The sequence below is a fragment of the Saimiri boliviensis genome, chromosome 11 (genome assembly GCF_048565385.1).
Source record: "Saimiri boliviensis isolate mSaiBol1 chromosome 11, mSaiBol1.pri, whole genome shotgun sequence".
Taxonomy (NCBI): Eukaryota; Metazoa; Chordata; class Mammalia; order Primates; family Cebidae; genus Saimiri; species Saimiri boliviensis.
This window is the reverse complement of record NC_133459.1, coordinates 111,194,379-111,221,843: the sequence shown is the minus strand read 5'-3', so window position 1 is coordinate 111,221,843 and position 27,465 is coordinate 111,194,379. Positions and strand designations below refer to the sequence as shown.

Below are 27,465 nucleotides of genomic sequence, written 5' to 3'. Positions count from 1 at the left end.
GGCTGAGGATTTTTTCCACCCCCTCTCTTTTTTTCTGCAGAGACAGGGTCTCCTAGGTTGCCTAGGCTGGTCTCAAACTCCAAAATGATCTTTCTGCCTTTTGGTCTCCCAGAGTGCCAGTATTACAGGCATGAGCCACCACACCTTGTCTGAATCTAATTTCCATTAGTATTAAAATATTTGTATAACAGTATTTGGGGTCAGAGAGTATTCTGGAATTTGTCTCCTGTCATTGGCTTGGTCATGTATGTATATACAGATATATTTGCAATTTATACCCAGATACAAATATAAACATCAAATTTAGATGTGATGGCAATGAGTGAAAAGTATTTTGTGACTTCTGCTTCACTCAAGTTTCAATCCCCACTTTAAGGCTGGGTGCTTCATAGTCTAGTAAAGCTGAAACATGTAGTCAAGCAATTTCTTTAATAGGAAAGAATATGCATGGGTTAGCATACTTCATATCAGGCCCAGAGTTACCTTAGAATGTGAAGATTGACTAAACAAAACAGGGGAAATTCAAAGAACAGAGTTCGGGAGCACAGTGAGATGGCAAGAAGAAAGTTGTAACAGACAAACTTTAGAATAAAGTTAGGAAGCAGTGGAAGAGAAAATCGATAGGATAGGATTAAGGAAAGAATCCTTGACTCCATAAAAAGTTTCTGGACGGAATTTTAAAAATGTTCAGGCACTGAGGGATAGAATTAACTTGGCTTACAAACTTTAGAAATGTTCAAATGCGGCCAGGGGTGGCGGCTCACACCTGCAAACCCAGCACTTTGGGAGGCCAAGGCAGGTGGATCACCTGAAGTCAGGAGTTTGAGACCAGCCTGACCAACATGATAAAACACTGAGTCTACAGAAAATATAAATTAGCCAGGCATAGTGGTGCATTCCTGTAATCCCCGTTACTTGGGAGGCTGAGGCAGAAGAATCGCTTAAACCTGGGGGGTGGAGGTTGCAGTGAGCCGAAATCATGCCATTGCACTCCAGTCTGTGAAACAAGAGCAAAAAAAAACCTCATCTAAAAAAAAAAAAGATTAAAATGCATACTCTTAAAATTATCCTGCCATTGTAAATGTTATGTGTAATCTGTTATTTCCCTTCCTAAATTGTCCTATTTAGTAATCTTTATTTGCAATCTCAAGTAGAGATGTCACAGGGTATTCCATATATTCTCTCTGCTTTTAGAAATAACATGACTGTATTGAAAACATTTCCATTATAAAATAGCTCCCTAAGGGTAAAAGGATAATTCCAAGTTTTTCCAAGTCATTAGAAATAATCAAATTTGGCCTCAAACTGGTCCTGGCGACTTTATAATCTCTTGTTAATGAGCTGAAATTGGAGGAAAGTAGACTGGGCACCGCTGGGAAGGAGAACCCCAGAAGATATTTAAATTCTCTGTCCTGTCCAGGTGCAGCAACTCATGCCTGTAATGCCAACACATTGAGAGGTTGAGGTGGGCAGATCACTTGAGGTCGGAGTTTGAGACCAGCCTGGTTTCAACATGGTGAAACCCCATCTCTACTAAAAATACCAATATTAGCTGGGTTTGGTGACACACATCTGTAGTCTCAGCTTCTCGAGAGGCTAAGGCAGGAAAATTGCTTGAACCTGTAAGGCGGAGGTTACAGTGAGCCGAGATAGTGCCACTGCACTCTGACCTGGGCCATAGAGAGAGACTCTGTCTAAAAAAAAATTATCTGATCTTACTGGAGTTTGTGGAAAAGCCTACAGGGAACACTTTTGGAGTCCACCTCCTGAGCTGCAAGCACATTCTCGTGAAGAGGGAGAGGCTGATGGTACCGTTGCTGGGGACAAGAGCTGCCTGTCAAGGCTGTCATTCTTTGTCCTTCTGTATATGGGTAATGTACTCACCACTTCCATCTAAAGGTCCCAGGATAGCTGCATTGGGGCCTGGCTCTCACCACTAAGATAATGAACAATACTCAAAACTAAAGGAAAAATACATACATTTCTAAGGACACTTTGGTTAGTTCTATGAGAAAACGTTAAACACTAATTGAGATATGATGATGATATGGTTGCCAGTAACAATAGTGCTTTCTAGAAAAATGAGTGCCCCTTTCACCCCCAGCAGGGACTATGAGAGCTTGGGTAGGCAGCTAAGAGGCCTAAGCAGTTCTCTTAATTGTGCTATTACAAGTTCATGGGGAATGCTACAGAACAAATTTGTTTCCACCAAGTCCTGTTTAATCTAAAGACAAACATATTCTCAAATAGAAATGTTAGTGGCTATATTTTTCAATACAACCAACTACCCACACAATCTCATGAGAGTCAACTGACTTAATTTTGTTCAGAGTACAAATAGCTATTATTAAAAATAGATTAAATGGCTTACAGAAAGATATGAATGTGCTTTAAGTGACTTTCATTATGGCAGGGAAAAAGAATTTCTAGATTGGAAAAATTAACAGTAATACAGACTAAGACAACAAATTTATAATCATTACTTACAGTCAGATACATAGCTGCATAGACACTGAGAGCTGCTTCTTTGGATGGAAAGGTTTTTCTTGCTCTCATGATGAGATCTGGGTTGCCGGTACAGGCCTCTTCCCCACTGATGAACTGTGTGTACTGCTGACATCCAAGTGCTGTATAATTGGGCTTACACAGGGCAAGGAAATGTGGGGCCAGATTTCCTGTGACGACCTGTCCAGCATTTACAAAGATATCTGTAGCAAACAGTCCAAATGTATAAATTCCTGGGGAAGAAAACAAATAATTTTAACTTTGTGTGTGTGTGTGTGTGTGTGTGTGTGAATCTCAGTTTATAATACACCGAAATGAAAATATTTTAGAAACCATAAAATATTCCATACATATACATAGTTCCTTTCATTTCATTCTTCTCCATTTCTTTCCCTGGCTTTCTGGGAGTGGTGGAAGTGGTAAATTACTTAACATATTGAGCTGTCTACTACTGGGTTTTGTGCATGGCAGGTTTATAGGATGTGGGGAACATTCCCGTGTGAGACCCCCAAAAGGCGTGAGTCTCACTATACGGTGAGTTTGATCCCAAACACAGTTTCCTACTGGAGGCAGTCGAGTTATCCGGAAAAATAGGAACTTAAAGATGAATGATCGGTTTCTAATATCAACCACAATATCGTTTGGGCCTAAAACTATGCCTTGCTGCTAGACCAAGTGACCCCCTGCCGGCAACCGGTTCCTGCTTTTAACCTTTTTATGACTCTTTAAGAATAAGTTTTAACCTTTTCTTCACTTACCAGACTGCCTTGTACCCTAGATAATGGTTTAACTGTCGATATTTGCAAAGCAAATGCCACCATAAGGGATGGCTTTGATTTCTGACTCAGAGACTCCTGAATGGGGAAGTTGAGATAAGTTGAGTCAGGAGTAGACAAAGGAGAATCTGGTTAAAAGATATTCTGATGAGCAAAACCAGAAAACCTTTTCACATCTCAGTTCTAAAACAAGGTCAAACCAGAGATACCTGCAGCCAGGAGGAATAATGTTTGGATGTAAACAAGCTTTGTGAATAATGTTTGGATGTAAACAAGCTTTGTGAATAATATTTGGATGTAAACAAGCTTTGTGAATAATGTTTGGATGCAAACAAGCTTTGTGATTACAGGAAATTCTGTTACTTTTTACAACCACTGATTGCATATCTGACTTCTCTATTGTATAGGCCATGTGAGGTATACATTTGCATTTCCTCTTGCTATGATGTAAACCAGAGCCAAGAAAGTGTATTTATTCCTGGCCTTTGAAAAATAAAATTTGCTGTTTAGGTACAGCCTATCAGCCCTCCGGACGCCTCGCTTTCTCTCTCTCTGTCTTTATTATTTTTCCAGGCGCACTCCCTCTTCCAGGTATTGGGACCCTCTTGCAGGTCGAGAGACCCCGGGCAGACGTGCCTACCCGTCCCGGACGGTCCACGACAATAGGACATAAGATAAAATAAGAACATTTATTCTAAGACCCTGGGTAATGCAATTGTTTCATAGAGCCCATGTGTTCCTTGAGAGGGTAGAGTCTATCATGTTCTACTAACATTAACAATTTTATATTTTCCCTATTTTTGAAAACATTTTTTATCTCACTAACAGAAAGCAAAGCAGTTGTCTCTCTTTGGTTATGCCTCTTACTCTGAGACTGATGTAAACGCTGCTGGAGGTGCCAATTAGCAGTAAATCCTGTGCCATCAGTTTTCATTTAAATGTGGAAAATCTTAAGTAGAGCAGAATGCTTTCAGAGTAATCTCTACATTGCCTTCAGAAATACATTTTTTAAAGTCACAGAACAGCTAGTAATTTAGTTCCACCTTATCTTTTATGGACTGGCTTTCAATTGATCCAATTTGGGCTATTTAGTAACAAGACAATCAAAATTATAGGTTATTAATTATCTTTACAGTCTTAAAATTTATTTGCTTTGGTTATCTGAAGATATAAAACTGAGTGCATAGATATTTTTCCTCCTTTGGTAAGGAACTTGCCAATTTACTTGAATATCAGAAACATTTTCTAAATTTAACATCATCTGTCACTATTGTTAAAACTTATTTTTCTATTGTACAAGCAAAATATTTTTTTGGCATTAATTTCAATTAAACTTACAGCTACAATCTTCAAGGATGTGGTAACAAGGAAAAGAAATTCATCCTTTTATAATTTGGAGAATAAAATCCAATAGGACCTTTTAGAATGATCCCAAAGTAATACTTCCAAAAGTATTGATTTATTAAAATGTCATATACTTATGCTACAATATTAGATGTTTTTCTTTTCGGTCATATATTTCTGGATTGTTTGTGTCCCAAGCCTTTTCATCATTATTGGCTGTTGTATAGTATATCACCATAAAAGTTGTACCAGATCAAATAATTTTCCAGTATTAGATGCATGGCTGTTCTTTAAAATTTTTTAAATATTATATATGATTGCAAAAGGTTGACACACAAAAACTCCCACACAGCAAAACTCTATGTGTGTACAAATGGAAATGAAACAAAGATATTAGTTCTCTCTTTATCTAAAAATTCTAAAAGAAAACAATAAGAAGCCCTTTCTTAACATCTCACCAGCATTCTATGAGTCATATAAAGTAAAGGTTATCAAAATCAGAAATTTGAGAGAGACAGAGAAATTAAAGAGAACTGAGCTCAATAAAAGCTCTCCTTGCAAAATCTCATGACCAAGCATGGGAACCTAAATTACAAGTCTTCTTCATTTGTATGCCTTTGAAATGTAGGCTGTTTGGTGTAACAGGTTTTTCTGTTTATAATAGATTAAAATATTTTATAAGAATGTGGCAATATATCTTGACACTTTAAAGTTCCTGAATGAGTTTTTGAATTAAAATATCAGTCTATCAGGCCCAAGGCTAATACTGTAGTTGACTACAAAGATAATTATTAAACTGGGATCTTACGAGTATATCTACTCCACCGACCTAAAGAATAAAGTCACTATAAAGAGTGATGTGCTATTACACAGTAATGCTTCGCTTCCATGCTTCTACTTTATTATAGCTAGAAACATCCAAATCATAAGTGAACAAGAAGCAAATGAGGCTTTCATATTTTATAAAATCATATAAGAAGACGCATGTAGAGAGTTAAAAGCATACTGTACTTGGAACCAAATATTCTTTAGAAATACGTGTGCAAATGAAGAAAAATATTTTACTTCAACAGGCACAATGTAATTTGCTTAACAGTATTTAGGAAAGCATCGATTTCTCTAAATACTTTTAATTGTGAGCATATGGTTGTATATGAATATTGCTTATATATATACAATATACATATAAGCATATGTATATTGCTTATACAAGAAGAAATTAGTCAAGAACACAGTATTGACAGATGTGAAAAAATAACTTTTAAGGTTTCATATGAAAGTTATCCCTTCAACAGGATAAATGACGGCTTTGGAGATACACAACTTGATGTCAGTAAAAAGAACAGTCTTGGATATGAAGATCTTTCGTCTTCAGAGACATCTAAAAGCCTGATGATATTTAGCTAGTCTTTAATGGGTTTACAGATAGATTAGGTGATCTATGCATGATATCTTCAAAGTCTTCATCTTGATCCCTTCAATATGAGAAATATGTTGAAGAGTTACATTATCTTTAATGTATCCCTTAATACTAATAAAAATTTATCTTAAATGGCATTTAGTATATACAGATATGCTTATTTTATCTAATAAATCCAGGAATTATTTATATTAAATTTTATTGCATCAGTTAAAAAAATGTGTCTAGGCTAAGTTCCTATGGAATTAAAATGATTTTCAATAATTTATTCATGCATATACTTATTATTGCTAGCATTTGAGATTGAAAGTTAATTTATTAGTGAATCTTGTCCTCTAATAAAATACTCAATATGGTTTTAGTTATATAAAAATCAACTTAGAAATAGTGCATGGAGTGCTACATTTCTTCCACTTACTCCGCTATTTTTCTTGTCCTTCATGATGTTCAAAACCTACCTGGATTATCACCACCCTCCCACTAAGTATTGCTCAAAGATTTTCATAAACACAGTAGTCACGTAACTTTTGGTTCTTAAAGAATCTGAAACATCCAAATGTGGTGTTCTTTCTTCCTTAGAGGAATGTGGAAATGCCATCCTAAAGTGGGATCTTGCAATATTAAAGAGAAAGTAGTATGTAATTTTTTTTTTTAATTTTTAATTTATTTTTCATTTCAGCAGATCTTAGGGGAACAGGTGGTGTTTGGTTACATGCATGTTTTTAGTGGTGAAGTCCAGGATTTTGATACACCTGTTCCCCAAGCAGTGTGTATTGTTTATTTTTAAAAGCAAATTAAAACATTTCAAAGAAAAAATAACCTAATATTTTCATACAGTTAAAATGTGGGTCATTTTAATGGTTAGCTTATACACAGACACTGTTTTAGAAATAATAAAAATAATTTAATGAACACATACCAAGAAATCGGACAGTTCGGCGCACCAGCGGGTTTATATAACAACAGTCTCCAGTTAGAATAGTTTTTTCCTGGTTTTCAAAATCCCTTGTGGCTAGTTGTAGGCAAAAGACAGCAGTTTCTCCAACTATTATCTTGAAAGAAAATAAAAGATTAAGAAATATTAGAATTTAACCAGTACAAATGCAAAATATTTTTATTTTTAAAATTTAAAATGGAGCTCTTTTGAATGCTAATAATCTCAATGTAAAACGGAGCCATAATTGATTATCTAAAGCCTTTGACTACAGCCTTGTCCCTATGTATGTAAACCATTTTTTTCTCAATTCCAGAAAGTACCATACTGAAAAATTATGAATAAAAATGGACAGTTGTTTTCTGAAAGTCTTAAAAAATAAAGTATACAAAAGTATTAAAGGAAATATTCATTTATTTTTGGTGTATAATTAAATTCCATGTTTATTACTTTAAGTGACTGTGTCTTGTTTAAATTTGACTCTGCTAGAGAATTCATAACAGATGTTCCATGCAAGTATTTTTAAAGCATTTGATATACACATACTAATTTAAAATCATATTAATACTTTAATAAATAAGAAAAAATAAATCTGCACGTTTGACCTTGAGAACCTCCTGTTCTGAGACATTACTAGAAATTGTCATAATATATTACTTATACTTTAGTATAAATGTTATTTTGAGCTTCATTAAAACCATATGACTAGAAATAGCATCCTACCCTTTTTAGAAGTAAAGAACACCAAGACTTGGAACACAAGTGAGTTGACCAGGTGCTGGCAAGAGGAACAAGGTGGTGCTACAGATGCTTTGCTCTCCTCTGCCGACTTATTAAAGGACCTGGCCTTGCATTGGTATTTGTGCCATTGCTAGTGATTTTTTATACACGGTCCTCAAAATCACCCAGCAAAGTACTACAGCAAGTATTATCATTCCATTTTATAGATGAGGAAATGGAGATTTACAGAGATTAAATAATGTGTTTCTTTTAAGGCCAGTCAGAAACCAAGCAGAGATTTCTTACTCCATTTAATACTATGAACAATAGCATGAGAAATAAGATTAAGAGAAAAAGAAATTGGAGCCAATAGTGTGTCTACTAAGGTGTCATTGTGAGGTTTGCTTTTATTACCTCTTATCAAGCTTAATTAACATGCTACACAGGGAGTCCCTGACATTCCCTGGAGAAATGCTTTTGGGTTCTCTATGAAAAGTAATATCTATGATTATAAGATATTCAAGATAGCAAGTGTGAGGTAGAGAAGGAGGTTACAGCAGATTAGGTGTTTGACCTACTTTTACCCTAGTGTGAACAAAAGATTATGAGACATCTCTTCATTTTCACCCTTATTTCTCCCTCCTTTTCTTTCTTCTTGCTATGCTTCTTTTTCCAAGTAGGCCAGGGTTCAGTGTTAAATCAGAAGACATTGTAAATCAAAAGAGACTAGTCTTGCCTATTTGGCGAGACTGGATTGAACTGGGAGAGGTAAGAACTTCCAAGTTCCTCTTGAATTTTAACTCTGGCGTTGGTGAAGTAGAGCAGATGTGCGATGAAACAGTTCATCCAGCCAAAGGATACACAAGAATGATTTTTCAGGAGTATTTGGAGGATCTTACAAGAAGATGAACTGTTTTTTCATACCTTATCGCTCTTTCTGGATGACTTTTTCTCATGTCCCACCTTCTCTTCACTGTACCTTGAAAGAAATTACTATGATGATGCTTTTTGGGTTTTCAGATTCCGCTTCTTCTGGGTCTGCCTTACCACAGAACGTTCCAAATTCTAACAGTGCATCATCCACTCCACTTCATGAGCTGACCGGCTCTGCACGCGATGGCTGCCCTGTCAGCTTCCTCTTCTCTACTGCAGCTTCCACTGGGTCTCCATCCCCAGGCAGGCCCCACCCCATGGTACACTGAACCCAAACTTACGCTAGACATGCTAAACTTCCTAGAAGGTAGTAGGTATCCAGTAATTCTTACTGAATGCATAAAGGAATAATCCCATTTTCAAAAAACTCTCAGCTTCAATAGATCAGAACACCCTAGTTCTGCTATTGACCTTTTTTGCCTGACTTCTAGTAAACAACTTCTACCTAGTTCCTAAAACCAGAGCGCATATGTGAAGTCCCTGACTTGATAACTCTTTTCAGTTACCAGGGTCTTAACAGACCCAAAACTGACTTGTTGGGGCCACTTTTCCCAGTGGCTTTCTAATGCTGACCTCTTGCTTACCCGCATCTCAGCACATGTCATGTTGCTGAATTTCCGATTTCTGTCCTGAGCATTTCTGCCAAAACAGTTTCTCAGCAATATCAGTTGGCTGCTACTACAAGAAACCCACTTGAATTATGTTAACCAAAATAGTAAGTTTATTCCGTAATTAGTTTCCTCAGAATTGAAGGTCAGGGAGCTTGAGGATTAGGCCCATGAATGGGACGTCTTCAGGAGTCCGAGCAACAGCTGTCACCACGTCATTCTCCCTCTTTCCCTGAAGTCTCGCTGTCTCTTATGTCAGTTTCTCTGGGTATGCCTTTCTTCCAGCCAGTGCTCCTGATTCTGAGCATACATGATTTCCCCAACTGTCTTCAAGAAGCTTATCTTTGAATTTGTCAGCTCAGTGCAAGGAAACAGTTCAACTGATACAATTTTCCAAACCTCAATTCCAAGTTTCTGGGAGGTTTAGATTGAGATAAAGCATCTCTCCCCAGATCCAATGAACCGAGGTTAAAAAGGTATGTCGCAGTCTATGAATATATCGCTGTGGGTAGAGAAGGTAGTTGTCAAAACCAGACAGCTGCTGTGATCAGATGCTGATGTCAAACGCTTGTCCATCACATCTTGCTGGACTCCCTCTGGCCAGTAATTGGTCCTGACTAGCTCTTTCCAGCATGTTCTCTGGATACTGTATTCTGTCCACCTACTTGGAACTTCATGTCATCAATGCACATGCCTAGATGTCTGCTTTCCGCCAAGGGTATGCCTAATTCACATGCTCTAGCCTCCTTTCCCGAGAGCTCACAGTGATATCTATGGAACCCCTCTTCCAAACTATATTCTCTCTTAACTTCCCCCACCCAACTTCCTGAGTGAACACACTAATTGTTTACTGTTCTCAGATAATTTTTTGTTTTTGTTTTTTTGAAGATGAAGTCTCACTCTGTCACCCAGGCTGGAGTGCAGTGGCACTATCTCGGCTCACTGCAACCTCCTCCTCCCAGATTCAAGTGATTTTCTTGCCTCAGCCTCCCAAGTAGATGGGACTATAGGAACATGTCACCACACTAGGCTATTTTTTTTTTTTTTGAGACGGAGTTTCGCTCTTGTTACCCAGGCTGGAGTGCAATGGCACGATCTCAGCTCACCGCAACCTCCACCCCCTGGGTTCAGGCAATTCTCCTGCCTCAGCCTCCTGAGTAGCTGGGATTACAGGCACGCGCCAACATGCCTAGCTAGGTTTTTGTATTTTTAGTAGAGACGGGGTTTCACCATGTTGACCAGGATGGTCTCGATCTCTTGACCTCGTGATCCACCCGCCTCAGCCTCCCAAAGTGCTGGGATTACAGGCTTGAGCCACCACGCCCGGCTTTATTTTTTTTTTTTATTTTTAGTAGAGATGGGGTTTCACCATGTTGGCCAGGCTGGTCTCGAACTCCTGACCTCAGGTGATCCACCCGCCTCGCCTTCCAGACATGCCAGGATTACAGGTGTGAGCCACCACACCCAGCCTGTTCTCAGATAAATTCAAATGCTAAAATTAAAATAATTGTAATTATAATGAATGTATTTATTTAAATGCCTTCTAAGTCAAGGGCACAGTACTAGACATTCATGTTTGAAGAAAGGTTTATAATCTAACTGGGTAGATACAAGCAAAATGATTAATAATGGTACAAGGTTGCAGAGGCTGAGCTTTATTTGACTGGCTTGGACAACACATGCTAGGAGAACCCTTGTAAAGAAGTGTCACTGAGTCACTGAGGGAATCTGTGATGGCAATGAAACATGTCACTCAAATCTCCCACTGCAGGAATGTTTACAGACAGATGATCCCGGCTGCTGCTCCTCTGGATCCGCTGCTGAACCCATGCTGAGGCCACACTTCCTACAGGCTGCTGCTGGCCAATGACTAAGTGTAGTAGGGGTTCTAAGGTGAGCCTAATCTTCTGAAACGTGGGACACCTCCAATCGGCAATTTTGGTTTAAAGATTCCCCATGAGCCTGACCAAATCTTTCTTAGAGCCATGCTTTCTATGCAATCCCACTACCCCTACTAGACTACCTCACCTAGGCTGAAGTGTTTCCCATCCAGCCCGCCTTCTTTCTTCCTCTCACATACTGGGGGCAGACCTCCATCACAGTCTGAAGGCTGTCTTTGCTGTCTCTGATTTACCCCTCAACCTTTGTGTTTCACAGGTGTTTTTTCTAACAACTCTTGGACTTCTAATCTCACTTGATAACTGCTTCTAAGAGAATATAAACATATACAGCATCAAAGATAGACAGGGTATGATCCTTACTACAATTAACAGTTGTTATTAGATAAGTGCAGAGGATTCAGAAACAACCCCAACCAGAAAGCAAGTATTTGAAGGAGAGGAGGTAACCTTTCTCCTATTAGCGCTCAGCTTGACCTCAACAGGAGCTAAAGTAGACTGAGTTTGCCTTGAAGGCAGAGGCACAACACAAAGGTAGCACTTGGTAAATGTTAACAGTTGAAAAAAATTACTGGCAACAGAGCATCAATAACAATAGCAATATTGCTACTAAGGCCAACAGCATTAATATGCAGTCTAATATATATGTAATTGTATGCAGTTTATATTTCTATTAATAATTTTATCTATTCTTTCTTTCTAAGCTGGGCACAGTACTAGGCACAGAGTAGGGAATTTTCATTTTCTGTTGTCCCATATCTCTTTCTTTATGACTAATTTAATGCCACAGCAGTCATATTGACTCTAATGCATACATTTCTCTTTGTCCTCTTGAATTTGAATCAGAGGCTCTGGTCAGTAAGTTACAGACCTAAGTTCTATGTCATCTGGTATTTTATTTTGGCTCTTTTTTTCTGACTGAAGCCCACCCTGGTGGACTTCATTTCTCCTAAGATTTTACCAACCCCTGCTCCATTAAGGAATCCTAAATCTGTATATCTCCCCTAAACTCCAGATGGAGGTCTCTATCCACCTATTAAGCAGCAACACCTCAACATGCTCATATCTACCTACTGGAAGGCCACACAGCCTTTACATCCAAAATAAAATCCACGTGTTCCACGCTGAACCTCCTGCTTTTCCGTGTCACCATCCCCCATCAATCCATTCAACTTCTACTTGGACTCAAGCTAAAACTCTTTTACAGAATTTCATGCTGACACCTCAATTTCCCTCATTTGTCTCTCTCCATCGACTGCTTTTGTTTATATCATTTTTAATTGACAAAAAATTGTATGCCTCTATGCTGTGCAACACAATGTGAAATCTGTATACATTAGGCAATGATCAAATCAAGCTTATTTAATGTACGCATCAACTCACATAGTTATCATTTTTGTGGTGAAAACACTTAAGAATCCACTCTCTTAAAAATTTTTAAGTGTAGAGTACATTCTTATTAACTGTAGTCACCATGTTGTACAAGAGATCTTATTTCTTCTATCCGAATCTCCATCAATTGCTAAATCTTGCTGATTATATATATTAATTCTGTTTCAAATAAGATCACTTTTATCACTACCTCCACTTTAAAATTCAGCCCCTCCTCACTATTTTCCTGCATTAAAGCATACCCAGAACTTCCATTTGTGCTTCCATTTTCTATGCTCTTCAAACTCCAGATTGGTCTATTGAAAGCCAATTTTGTACAATCCAAATTTTATCTTCTTTTTTTGGAGACAGGGTCTCCCTCTGTCACCCAGGCTGGAGTGCAGTGGTGCAATTATGGCTCACTGCAATCTTGAACTCCTGGGCTCAAGCCATCCTCCCACATTAGCCTCCTAAGTAGGTAGGACTAATTACCAGAGGCATGTGGCACCATGCCCAATTAATTTTTTCCTTTATTTATTTTTAGTTTTTGTAGAAATAAAAATATGTTGCTGGTCTTGAACTCCTGGCCTCAAGCAGTCCTCCCAAAGCATGGAGATTACAGGCATGAGCCATGACACCCAGCCCCACATTTTCTATTTACAGTTTTCAGTGTGTCCTCGTAGCTTGTGGATTAACTAAAATTTCCTAAGAGGTCATTTACTGCTGAGCCTAAACCTATCTTTTTCAGCTTCAGCAATTCCTGCATAGCCTTCAGACACTCTGTGCTCTAGTCACAGCTAAGCATTTTCACTCTCCAACATAACCAGCATTTCCACACATCCAGGTTTTTATGCTTGGTCCATGGCTTAGCATATCTTGGTAGGCAGTGCATGGTTCTGTGCTTGAGACGTGATTTAAATATTGCCTATTCTATGGCAACTTTATTCTATTCTTGGTGCAGTTCATCCTTCCCTTCTCTGTGTTCAATGGCACGCTGTACATTTACTATGATAATTTCCATATGTTTTTATAAGTGTCAGTAACATCTGTCGCTTCCACTCAATTGAGAGCTTCTCTGAGGTAAGGATTGCATAATGTTTATCTTTAAACTTCTAGTATTATAGCACAGTGACTGACAATCAATGTGAATATCATATGAATGAACAAAATGCAGTACAGTCTGCCCATTTCATAGGTAAGGAAACCTACCAAGACAGACAGAGAGAGAGAGAGAAGGAGAGAGAGAGAGAGAGAGAGAGAGAGAGAGAGAGAGAGAGAGACAGGTTGAAAGACTGAGAGACAGAGAGGGACAGAAAGAGATTGAACATGCCCAAGTCACGTGGTTACCAGCACAACCAGAGCCTGAATGCAAGTTCAGGGTTACTTTGACCAGTAACTTTGGTTACTGACCAGTAACTTTGACCAGTTACTTTGACCTAGCCTCTGCCTAGGAACTTGTGAGCTTCTCCTCCAGCTTCCCCAGGTTAAGGTAGGTCAGTCTCTGCTGCCCACTTGCAGGTCACACCCTGGAGTCCTACCACATTCCTAGCATCTCTACAGTTTCAAAGGGAAGGAGATGGGGCACGAAGCACCTCATAAGGACCTCTGGAACTCCTCTGGTGTCCAGGCATAGGAGAGCTGAATATAGAAAAAAAGATTTTCCTGATCCTATTAGCACACAAGCCCATCCTCCAACAAATACCAAAAACATTCACATCACCCATTGTGACGCCGTTGTTATTTTCTGAGACACCCTTTTCACTGAGAGGTCTACGTGTCTTCTTTGCATATCCTTGGTTCTTAGGTGCCAGTGAGGACCTGTTGTTTTGGTTGTTTTCTCATTTTATCAAGAAGGGGTTCTTAATTCTGGAATCACTGGCCACCATTTTCACTAGATTCCCAAAGCAGCCTTGGGGCAAAGAGCATAACTGGTTTGTTTTCCCCACTGGGAGTGGGAAACATGAGAGTTCAAGGTCACAGAAGGCAGAGACGGAGATGCTAAAAGCTTTGTCACTTCATAGTTTTCCTTGATAAAACTTCCCTTCTTCTGTGAACTAACCAATGAAAGCTGTTTTCAGACAGAGCTGAGGTGATAAACGATGTTAACTGAGATCCACTGAGAAGGAGCGTGCCCCCTCCTGCCTCCCACAGGCACCAGCTGTCTACAGAGCAGGAGAAAGCAGCAGAATCTTGGGCAGGACACCTGTGGTCCCAGTGGGAAGGATCAACTGCCCTCCCATGGATCAGGCATTTCACGAGGTACTACTCCCCTACCTCAGCAAAAACTCTCCATTGCCTGGGACATGAAAGAAAAAGGAAGGGGAAAAGGACTCTGCTGATAGACAGAGGGCAGGCTGGCACAGCTAAGTACAGAGCTGTCAACCCGCACCACGTTTCTCTTATATCTGCCTTCCAGCTCCCCGTCTGGGCCCACTAAGTTCAACCCATCCCTACTCTTCCTCTACCGAGAGAGGCAAACCCCTTCCTGTTCCCAGTTCTACAAGAAGCCCTCAACCAACGTCCCTGGAAGATTAGTGACTGTTCATAGTCCTTATCAATCTGATGTGGAATTTGATGAGATGCCCACCAAGGGCTCAGAAACTAATACTGAAGGGCTTTCACTGCTTTATTGATTTTGGAAGCAGAACCTCACTCTGTTGCCCAGGCTGGAATGCAATGGTGCAATCATGGCTCACTGCAGCCTTGACCTCCTGGACTCAAACAATCTCCCACCTCAGCCTCCCAGGTAGCTGAGACTACAGGCATGTACAACCATGCTCAGCTAATATTTGAATTTTGGGGGGGATAGAGATGGGATTTCATCATGTTGCCCAGGCTGGCCTTGAATCCTTGGGCTTAAGCCATCTGCCCACCTTAGCCTCCCAATGTGCTGGGATTATAGGCATGAACCACCACACCTGGCCTCACTACTTTATGCATTCAGAGCTGTGTCTGAGCAATTGTAGTGTTTCTTAGTCACAGTCCCCTCCCTATTGCAATCTGACAGTCTACCTCTTTGGAAGGAAGAATTATGCCCCTGAACCCAGCCTGATAAAAGCCTTGTACCCCACTGACAGACCTTCTCAAACTTGAGTACCACATACCTTATTACACCCCATCCATTTGCTGGACATTACATTATGCTTTATTAATCTCAGTGTTGAATATTACGAAGCTCCTTGAATCTTACCCTGCCTAACAGGCTGGGCCTACACACTGTCTGCCCCTTCCTAATAACTCATCTAAGTCTCCCTCCTGTCTTTGAGAAGAGATCTGTTTTTTCTTTTTCTTTTTTTTTTTTTTTTTTTTTTTTATCAATTACCTTCTTTGGTAATGAGTAAAAAGCCCCATTCTTCTGAGGAATGGCAACGTACAAGAATGCAGATGTGAATCATAAATGTCTCCAGGATGTGCACGTAACTTTGTTCTCATACCTCAACCTTTGTTATGCATAGGCCAACTTTGTTAGGTACAGTCCTTGATGACAAAATACTGAAGTCTTACTAGGAAGACAAAATCACTGTAGATTTTCATCAAATGTCAAACTCCAAATAGCTTTATGTTTTCATTTATAAGTACACAATTAGACATTCCTCTCCCCTTTAACTGGTGGTGACTCAAAGCTATCCATGCATCATTGATTTGAAATTGGTACAAGAAAACCATTTCAGATGTAATGCAGCAAAATAGAAGTTATGTAATCAGTGTGATAGTATTTGGGATGTGTTTCACACCCTTCAGAGATGTGTGAAATAATATCCAAAAAGCAAAAATAATCCACAGAAGTACAATCATGGAACACACCTAAGCTTTAAACTCTGATGTGTCAATCCAGTGAAACATGGGGTTTTTATTTGTTATAGAAACTGGAACTTGCTAATTTCCCTGTTTTAGAAAGAGAGAGAGCAAGTGTTCATCTCAAGGTCTTTTGCAGGAAACAATACCTGGCTAGAATTTTTAAAACAATGTAGGCTTTTTTGTATTTATTTTATGGTTCCCTTCTATTTATCAAGTGATACTGGTTTTCTATTTGTGGTAATAATGTATTCTTTTATAATAATTTGTTGGTAAATTGATTTTAAGAAAAAAATGAATGATAGCTGAATTGGTATGCAGCTATGATGTAAGACATGAAGGTGATGTCCTGAGAGGAAAATTTGGGAAACATTTAACATATAATAAAGGCTCATTTACACTGTTTACATAAACAGGGCCTAGGTTTTAGGCACCCTTCTAAGTGCTTTCCAAATACTGGCCAATTTAATCTTCAAAGCAATCCTGTGAGGTAGGTGCTATTATTAAAATCGAGTTACAGAAGAAGAAAATAAAGAATGAAGTAGCCTATATGTTACTAGCCGTGGGTATGACTGTGGGTTTGTGGCAACTAGGAAGCCCTAACACTCTGGGGAGAGGACAGTTTAAGAGAAGCGGAGGGACAACGGCAGCTTAGATGGAAGGATATGAGGTCAAGAATTGGATTTGATCCTTTAAGATCTGCAGTCTTTAGGAGACCCCTGTTAAAATGTAGACACAAGAGGATAAGAAACACATGAAGAGCAGAAAATCAAACACCGCATGTTCTCACTCATAGGTGGGTGTTGAACAATGAGAACACATGGACACAGGGAGGGGAGCATCACACACTGGGGTCTGCTGGGGGAAAACGGGGGAGGGATAGTGGGCGGTGGGGAGTTGGGGAGAGATAGCATGGGGAGAAATGCCAGATATAGGTGAAGGGGAGGAAGGCAGCAAATCACACTGCCACATGTACCTATGCAACAATCTTGCATGTTCTTCACATGTACCCCAAAACCTAAAATGCAATAAAAAAAAAGAAAAATGTATTGATAACCTCAGATAGAATTAAAATCCTTCTGATGCTGAAAAAGAAAAAAAAAAAGGAAACACATGAAACTACCATTCCAACCACTGGGTGGGATGAGCTTAGTAACTCACTTTTCAATTGGGAAAGGTATGAATCTATTTGGAGAGCGCTACAGACAGTAACTCTCAAATGTGATCCCTGAACCAAGAGTATCATCAATCTAGGAACTTGACAGAAATGTACATTCTCAGGCCCCACCCCTACTGAGTCAAGAACTCTGGGGGTGGGGTCTGGACATGCGTGTTTCAACAAGCCCCTAAGTTCTATAAGCTATTTCAAGGGGTCTAAAACTCCTTTCTATACATTGTAAATTTGTCAAGGATATGTTACAAGGAATATTTGGATACTGATTCAAACTAATTATTATGTATTGGTACTGTGCAAAAAGCTATTCTAGGTATTGCAGTAAAAAGGTGGGATTACAGAAAGAGAGGTTAAATGAATCCTGAAGTAAAAACAAATCCAGTACTTTCACTTTCTACGTATTTTAAGTGAAATGTGAAGAGAAGAACTGTCCTGACTGAGAAGGATGGCTTGTTTAATCAATGCTCAGCGCCCAGGAAGCCCACTCACATCTTCTGTCTGTGAGTCTACTGCACGGCTCACTCTGTTTAAAATGGGGAGGCCATCAAAGAAAGGTACAACTTAGCTTGCACTTATTTATGCATGTGCCAGTGCAGACACATGTAAAAATACTGTTGGATGAATGAACAAGGGATGACATTAGGGGTAAGTGACGACTGAGAACTGAGTGTGCAAGTCACCAAAACTTGCACAAAAAGAGACTCAGTGCTCCTTTTTGAAACACTCTTGCAGAAAGGTATCCAGTCTGAGTGGTGTAATCAATGTTAACTTTCTGGGACCTGAAGACTTGAGAGTACACGATGGAAGCAATAGTAATAATGCCATCATGGAGTGGTTGTGAGGTTACTGTTATTTACAGAAGTGAGGTTGTTGTTATAACATCTGTAGAACAGACGCTGGCACAGAGTAAGCACTACGTAAATATTAGTCATTATTAGGTAACCCTGAAGGCTCTTTTCAAGTCAGCTCTGTGTTGGATTAGTGTTTTTCTTGTTAGGGAGTAAAGGAGTCTGGGCTGCCTAGAACAGGATAATAGAGTTGTTTGATAATTTGGGATAAAGTAAAGGTTCTGAAACTAATCTTTTACTGCACATGTGGATGAAGGGTCAGTGGGAAGATACAGAAAAAGGAGATTCAGTCCGTTGAACAAGAACACAGAGATTCACAAGCTACGAGCATTCTTTTTCAATGACAAGAAGCTGATGAAACCACTAACAAACACTTTCCTAGCTAAAAAAAAATACTGCTGATTAAACTTTGCATGATGTTTACGCTTTGCCCAACCACTCACATAAATGTAGCAATCATAAGCCGTAAGACAAATGTATTATAAGAGCATTGTAATAGAAACTCATGTTATATACTTACAGTTTGTTTTTAATTTTAACATGTAAAGTCAACGTCTTCATGTTCACAGATCTACCATTGGTCAACACTGTTATAATGTACCTGTCATTCCTCAAAAGAGCTAGTTTTTAATTAACAAAAAATTAGTATGTAGGTTATTAGTAAGCATTCCAGTTTTTCTAAAATGCCCATTAGAATTAATTCCCTTTCTTCTTTGTCAACAATAAAAAAGCAACATAATAAAATCTGAATACTCTCTGGGACTCTGAGATGATGGAGATTTTAGAAATGAACCTTTGAAGCACATGCAAAATGTAACAGTCCCTAGGTCAGTGTTTCTCAAGTAATATTTATTTAGCAGGATGTTATGTGATACTTTCCAGGAAAAAAAAATTCGGGTTAAGAAACATCAGCTAAAACCTTACTTGCCCATCAAGACTCAAAAATTATATTACTAGGCATTGTATGCCTGTATCAAAATATTTCATGTACCCCATAAATAGATAAATCTACTATGTACTGATAAATGTGAAAAAAAATAAATTTAAAACATTGTAAAAAGATTCATAATTTCCAGTAGCCCCATGACGGCATTATTTTATTGTGTTCAGCTTATAGATAAGGAGACAATGGCACAGAGAGATTATGTGACTTATGTAAGGTCATTCAGCTAATAAGATATAAAGCGAGACTCAATCCCATACAGTCTAGTGCTGGAGTTCAATTTGACATTACAATACTTGATTATATTGCTTTATTTTAGGAAGAAAAGTCTAACAGCTTAAGCTTTCTTGTATGACATTCTGAATTTGTGAGTATACTTTCCTCCCAACTACTTTTCTTGTATGAACTCAAAGCATGGCAATCTGTTGAAGAAAATTGTTAACTTTATTGTCCAGTGTTTTCCAAACTTATCTGAGCTTAGAAATCCATATTCTAGGGGCAATCCCAAATATCTGGTAGAGGTTGTATCCCAGAAATAGGGACAAAGGGAATCGGGAAAAGCAAAAGTCTTCTTCCTTTCTAGAGGACAGAAACTTGAATTTAGGAAAGACAGGCTAGTGTAGCTATTATATGATAGAGGAAAGAATTAGAGATCTTCAGAAGGCAAAAGTAAAGCTGAGAAATGCTGTCTTTAGAAAGTGACAGACTGATTCTCCACTTCCCTGATTATTAGAAAACGAAGAGAGGGAAGTTTAAAACAAAAGAGAACAAATATGAATTCACACAATGGGAGAGAAAAAGTATGATTCTAAAAGGTAACCCATGTGCAAAACTAAAAAGGCATTTAAGTAGTTTTGAGATTTATATGCAGCAGAAGTGGCTGGGAGGATATAAGGACTTACCTGACCTTTTGGATTTTTGGCTTAGAAAGAAAAACATTCTTTTTCTTGTAGTATGGAAGAACTACACTTTTCCTCACTGGACTTCCTTGGAATGTCTCTGACAACTGTTTCTGGGGAGAATTATCAGATCCTGGAATCAGTGGGGTGGCTCTTTGCCAATGTCTGGCAGCAGACAGTAAATCCTATCTCTTTTTTTTCTTTCTTCCTTCCTTCCTTCCTCCCTCCCTCCTTCCTTCTCTTTATTTCTTTCCTAGTTCAGAAAAATTTATGTTGTTACATGGTTGAGATGTCCTCAGTTCCAAAATACTTGTTTCTGTGGTACAATGCGAGTGAATTATCAGTGGTCACCTTTAAGTGCCCTACCGCTACATTCAGGGAGTATATATTCAATTGACCAAACCATGATCCTCTGAAGTAACATTCTCCTTTTCATGAAAATAAGCTTTTGAAGTGACAGCTCTGCCTGGGAAAGCAGAAACAGTATTCCTTGCAATTTCAAATTCAGCATACAGATCGTTCCCTTGAGGCCATCTTCTTCCGGTTTTCTTGGCTTTCATCTCTCTCATCTTTAAACAGACTGCCAGAACAAATGTCTTTTAAGGCCACTCATTTTAACTGAAAAAGGGACTAGACATTTAAAGGACTTTATTTTTAAAACGCCTTCACAGGAAGAGTAAATGTTGATTACATAGGAAATCCTTATATTTTACCAAGCCATTAAAAATGTTTGATGAGAATACACAAAGAAAAGCATGATTGAAAGCTAAAAATAAATGAATGAGTCTTGGAACATCAACTCATTTTGCAGTCTGGTCTCATTTATGCTTGGGATAAATGCAGCTTTCCAGTTTACTGCTCACGTGTATTAGGAAAAGGTGCAATTATAATTTAAATGTGAAACCATAACAGCTTGGAATTGGTTGAATTTATTATCCAAGCCAATTTAAGAGTTTCTAATACATAATGGAAAACACATTTAGAAAACAGATTATTATTCCAAATGCCTTTAATTATTTTATAATATATTTATTTATAATATAAATTCTTAAATATATTCCCTTTCCTTGTCATTTTACAGTGTCAAATAACCTTTACCCTAGACCAAGTACTGTTTTGAACATCTTACATATATTCACTTGACTTGGTTCTCACAACTACCTATGAGGTAGCTATTATTACCTCATTTTACAGATAAGAAAACTGAGGCACAAAGAAGTTAAATAATTTCACAGCTAGGAAATGACAGACATGACAGTCTGACTTCAATTTCATTCATCATAAGAGATTTTTGTAGGAATGGAGTCAAAGCGCTTGATGAGATACATATCAACCTACTTTATCACTCAATGTCAAACTTGACATTATAATATATTATTATTTTGTTTTATTTTAGAAAGAAAAGTTACAACTTTTTATCTGAACTTCTGCACTTATGAGTATAATGTCTTCCAATAAGCTCTTCTGTATAAAGCATAGAAAAGCTCAATAATTAAGACAAATAAGATGCTCTAATAAACACTGACATTTATTCAAGTGCAGAGTAGAGAACAATGTCTGTCTTGGTGGGCAATATGATGAGGCTTAGAATGTTCATTTCTGCAGTGTTTTCCCGGACTACTACCTCTTATTTTTAGAAGCAGCCCACTACTCCAAAATGTCTTTTAAAATATTGGTAATGGGGCAGTTTGGTGGGAGGTGAAGAAAATACCATAATTTCAGATAATATTAACAGGAAGTTCATTTATGAAAAAAAATAAACTTTGGAGAAGAGTTATAGATTATATCACTTCTTGAAGCAATAATGATTATATATGTATAGGCAGATGTTTTACAGCATAACAGAAGCCCACAGAAGTGGTGTGAGACCATTTCTATTGATTCTAAATGTTAAGGGGGAAAAAAAGTATGACTATACTAACTCTTTCACATATAACTTAATCAGTGTTTATCTAATTTCCCCTCTCTTCAAGATTCAGATTAGCATTTCCATTTTTTTTTCTGCTGAACTCTGAGATAGGAATCCTTGATTTTTATACTTGCAAGGCAATCAATCTTATCCAGCCCCTTCCTGCTTCAGAATATTTGTCCAAATGTCCAAATCATGCAAAATCTCAGATTCTGCTTTTCTACTGATTCCTTTTGTGGGCTGTCAAAATATTGAGAGTCATCACATCCCAGCAGTTAGCATGAGTGTTGCTGAAAACAGAAAATGCCAGCTGCAAGCCCCCTGGCACCAAGGTCTACAACTCTGAGCAAGTGAAATTTTTAGAAGCAGTTTCTCTCCGTTCTGTTCTTTCAGTTTCATTCAAAAACAGAATTAATCTTTCTGACCCCTTCACTGTGACGAATATTTTCATCTTAAGAGCTCTCATGTTGACCCAAAGCGGGCAAGGACCCCTGCATGGCCTCCCCACTGGGACTATCTGTGTTTCTGACTGGTGACAACACTTCAGGGCTCCAATAAGCCCCCATTTGCAGAATACAATACGAAGTTCTGTGCTACATTCTCCACCTGCCACCTCTGACTTAACCATGGAGGATCATGAGTGGTGATGGGCCGGGCGCTGTGGCTCACGCTTGTAATCCTAGCACTTTGAGAGGCCGAGGTGGGTGGATCACCTGAGGTTAGGAGTTCAAGACCAGCCTGGCCATTACGGTGAAGCCCCACCTTTAAAAACAAACAAACAAACAAATAAAAAAAAAAAGAATTCCTAATGTGTGTGAGACACAGATCCTCATTTAGCAGCTCCTCTTCCTAGGCTCCCCTTGGTACTAGAAGACATTTCAGAATTACAAGTTTTTGACCTATGGTCTGTCACATTTCACAGTTGGCAGATATTTGAGAATTCTGCAATCCAATACCAAAAGGTGAGTTTGCAATATATATTTGAAATCCTATGAACAAATACTTAGAAAGACATTCCCTCAAAAAGCAACAGAAAACAATTCTTCTTAATGAGCATCTGAGCACAGTTTGCTGGCCAGCAGTTTTAGATGGCTATTAAAATCTCAATCAAGTTTTCTTTCAAAATCTTAATTATAATCTCCCCATATGAACTTAAGTAAAATAGTATTAAAGTCAACCTGTTATATGTAGTACCGATATGGTTTAAAGCCTATTTAACATCAGTTTTTATAATTTATGATATCATTAGAATATTGAGGTAAATTAAAATTCTTTATATGCTGAAGTCAAACTAAAGCCTATTTAATAATTATTAATTGAACTTAAACTTATATGTAGCAATGTTGTTGGCCTTATCAATGTTGATTATCTTTCCTCCTCAAAAAGCCTGATTGTGTTCAGTTACCAACCTTCTTGAATGGCTGTGATCTTTGGGGGAGTCAGGGCCATGCTTTGCCTCAAGGGATGAATGATTTGTCGAGTCCTGATGGCTCTGATCTGGGGTTAGTGTAGGTCTGGGCATGGGATGAGATTCTGCTCAATGAAGCATCAGGAGACTTCTGGTAGGGATGGATGCTTCTGAAATAGGAGTTTATTTCTTTTAAAGGGACACACAGAATAATCTTTTTTCCTGCTAGACATCCTTATGTTTGGATGTATTGTTTAGAAAAAGGTTGGCCATTGTGCAGTCAGGAGGAGAGCCAGCCAAGAGCAGAACAGACACATATTATGACAGAGTGGACAGAGAAGAGATACCTGGATCTCCGACCTGTTGTTCACATACTGAATTAGTCACTTTGAGCTATCCTAACTTGACGCTGCTTGTTATGTGACAGAATAAATTTTCCTAATTGTTTAAATATCTAAGTCAGAGTGTTCTGTTATTAGCAGGTGACAGCCATTTGTTACAAAGACCTTGAACCTGTGAAGTATCATAGAAGATAAAATTTAAAATATACAAATAACTATCTGTAAATGCAAATAACCGCAATATCATGTTGGTAAGTGTAGGAATCGACAGTAGGAAAAGAATACCTTAAATTAGGGACAGTAGGATGGGGACAGAGGAAGAAAGTCTTATGAAAGTTGGTGTTTTCATACGGCACATGGCTTGAAAGGACAGGGCTATGCTGACCACAAGCAAAGTTAAACATATTGGAGGCTGAGGAATAACACTGAGAGAAGCAGCAAGCGGAAGAGCTTTAAAGGTAGTGTGATACGATTATTCAAACTATTGTACTTTTGAGTGTGAAGTGGGAGGCTTAATAATATGGATACCAAGACAAAAGTAATAAACCAGGACTGATCCAGGCAAACCAGGACATAGGGTTGACATTGTTATAGTGCAAAGAAGAATATAAATGAAGTCTCAGAGAAGGGGAATTATAGAATATCCTTGAGAAACAGCAAGTGAGCCCACTTGGCTGGCATGCAGACTAGATACAGGGGCCTAATGGGACTTTATCCTGGGACCATGATGTAAATGGTTTGGGATCCAGCTGAGAGGCTGGTACTTAATTTGTTGATGGTGGGAGGCCATACAATTTCTGGGCAGAGGAGGGGTGAGGTCAGACCTATGCTGCAGGAAAATCAATTTGTAAAAAGGCAGGGGAGACTGGAGATAGGAGGTAGAAAGGCCGGGAAGTGCCTGGTGTAGTAAATCCTTTCGAGGTAGCGAACCATGCTTAAAGCAGAGAGAAAGCAAAAGTGCACATGCAAGTAACAAAAAGAAAAGAGCAGAGGGAAAGGAAGGCTCCAAAGTCCATTTGTCCATCACTTACACGTGGGCAGTGGCAATAAAGAGATGCAAACAAGAAGCAAACGAAGGACACTGGCCGGAAGTGTCAGCAAGTCAGAAGAAAATGATCATGCCATGGAAAGCAGAGGAGATAGACTTTCAAAATGGGGGTCCTCGATCAGCCACATTAGTGTCACAAATGAGTGGAAGGAGTAAATGTTCAAGCAAGGAGGTTGTTGGCGGTGACCTCTGAGAAAAAGCTTGACAGTAATGAAAGCACAAAACTTTTTCACATGGCCTTTGCCTTTCAGAAAACTTTGTTAGTTAAGTCAATGGAAGAATTCTCCACACACACAGAAAATATGACATTAGATGACCTGGTATTGGGTTGGACTTAAATGATGAAATCAACTGGATGAGAGTATAAAGTGGAAGAAACTCTGAAATGGATTGCAGGTGCTTCATTCTATTTCATTCTTAGTTCTGTCCCAACATCCCTTCATAAAGTCACCTCTCTTCATAAAGTCAGAGGTGCTTAAATATATTTCCTTTCCCTTGCTCCCTAAACTCTGATCTCTGAAAACTCTGATCTCAGGCAGAAGAGAGTTACACAGCTGTGTAGCCCAAGCTGTGATTCATTATCAAGTCTCCTCTGCTAATTCAGGTTGTACATTCTGGATTATATTTGATAACAAGATGTATGCATTATTCCTGAAATGCAATTTCTACTTTTACCAGAATTCCATGAGCAGACCCCTATTTCTGAGTTTTTGCTTTAATCACTTACTTTGCACCTCAGTTGTTCTAAGGCTGGGACTGTCTGGGACTGTGATTCTTGTCTGTCTTACAGGCAGTAGAGTTTTGCTACTAAACCCTATATGGTGGCTCAGGCACTATTCTCTTACTTAGCAACAGGTTTTCTTAATACCCACCTGCTCCTAGATTCCTGGGAGCTATGTTCTGCCCATCTACTAGGACATGCCACTACTCCCCAGCAGACCTCCCTGACAGCCTCTTTTGTAACTGTTCCTTTCAGAGATCATATTCTGTTGCAAGACCAGATGCCCAGAGAATCATCAGAAGAGTCTACTCTTCTATGCTTTTACTGCATCCATGCCTCAAATGTTTCCACATCCTTATTCTTGCTGAGTTAATTCATCTCATCGATTTTATAGAGGAGGACTCTGCCTCACTCTGTCCTGATGCATAATAGGTTTTTGTGTCCAATCTCATCTTTGCATAAAGCATTCAGGCAAGTGGTAACACTTGTAAATTGGAAGCAGAGGAAAACAGATTTTGTATTGTTCTCTTCCATCGACAAAAATCACGGCATGTGATTCATGTCCTTGGAGATGCACAGGAAGCAGGGAGAAGCGCTGATCCATGCATATAGATGAATTGAAGCCTTTTAAGGTTGTGGCAGCATATTTGTTGCCAATATTTGCAATATGAATAAAGTTGTCAACAAAAGTACAAATATAGTCTACATGTTATTTGAAGATAGCAAAGCACTAACTTCTTCCAATATCTATCCAACCTGATCTGATGCCTCTGACAATTATACACAAATACAGACATAAGCTTCCTCTGATAGGAGTATTTGCCTGGAAAAAGGGTAGGCTGGAACCCATACACATGAACATAGTTTGCACCTTTAAGAAAAGTCAAGGAAGAGAGGGACACTTCCCAATTTCCAGCATATCAGAATATCTTGACCTAAGCTCTACCAAACCAACAAGGAACAAATAATACGTCCTGTTGAGGGCAGTGGTGAACAACATATGTTAATATTGGTAATCTTCTTGGACAACTTTCCCACTACTGTGAGATCCCTGAGGACTTCCTTTTCATTATTTAATCCCACACCTAGCAAGCTATCTGGCATGTAATATATATAGTCTAAGAATTTATTAATTAATACATATGTTAAATGGACTGTGATAGACAGGGCAGTTGTGGCTCTGGGAAACACACAGGCCCTGCAATCTTTAAGACACGTGCGGGAGATGAGACCATCCTAGTACTACTAAAAAAAAAGTAGCTAAATGATGCCATGAATAACCTTTCTCAAACAGATTTATATATATATATATATATATATATATATATAGAGAGAGAGAGAGAGAGAGAGAGAGAGAGAGAGAATGAACAAAAGGAAGAAGGGTTGGGGAGAGAATCCACACATAGTAATGAAGATTTGCTTTTCCTCCCACAGTGAGATACATGGAAGGGAAATCTAAAATTTGCCCTGATCCAAGTTTGAGCTTCAAAAATGTTCTACTATTTTATGGCTAATATTTTCACATCCTTCTTTATGTCCTGTCATTGATAAAAAAGTATTTTTATAAAAAGGTGATATAAAAGTCATACTTGAAATAGGTAGAGTAAATCAAGTAAACCAAGTATTTGAGAAAATGGCTTAAAAAATCTATTTAGATGTATCTTCTGAATATATCCGAATCTTGATCTTCTAAAGTACAGATCAAAATAGTGCATATCAATTCAATGGTATTTCCTAAAAACACAGAAAAAGTAGACTAGGAGACCACTAAGTTTCTTTAATTAGCAAGAAAAAATAATCCAAATCTGCCCTGTCTGATGAAATTGACCCTTGCCTTGAACATCTGGCTACTGAGCACCAGAAACGTGGC

The 27,465-nt window shown here is 38.6% G+C and overlaps 1 protein-coding gene across 5 annotated transcripts in view; it reads right to left on the bottom strand.

The window, feature by feature from the left end:
• PLPPR5 (phospholipid phosphatase related 5) overlaps nt 1–27,465 on the bottom strand; it is a 114,531-nt gene that overhangs the window by 59,114 nt on the left and 27,952 nt on the right. For all 5 annotated transcript variants that reach the window (XM_074381380.1, XM_074381379.1, XM_003933322.4 and 2 more), the window contains exons 2-3: nt 6,965–7,097; nt 2,488–2,738 (exon numbers count right to left, since the gene is read on the bottom strand). In XM_074381380.1, the coding sequence (XP_074237481.1) occupies nt 2,488–2,738; nt 6,965–7,097 (384 nt within the window). The remainder of the gene's footprint in view (nt 1–2,487; nt 2,739–6,964; nt 7,098–27,465) is intronic.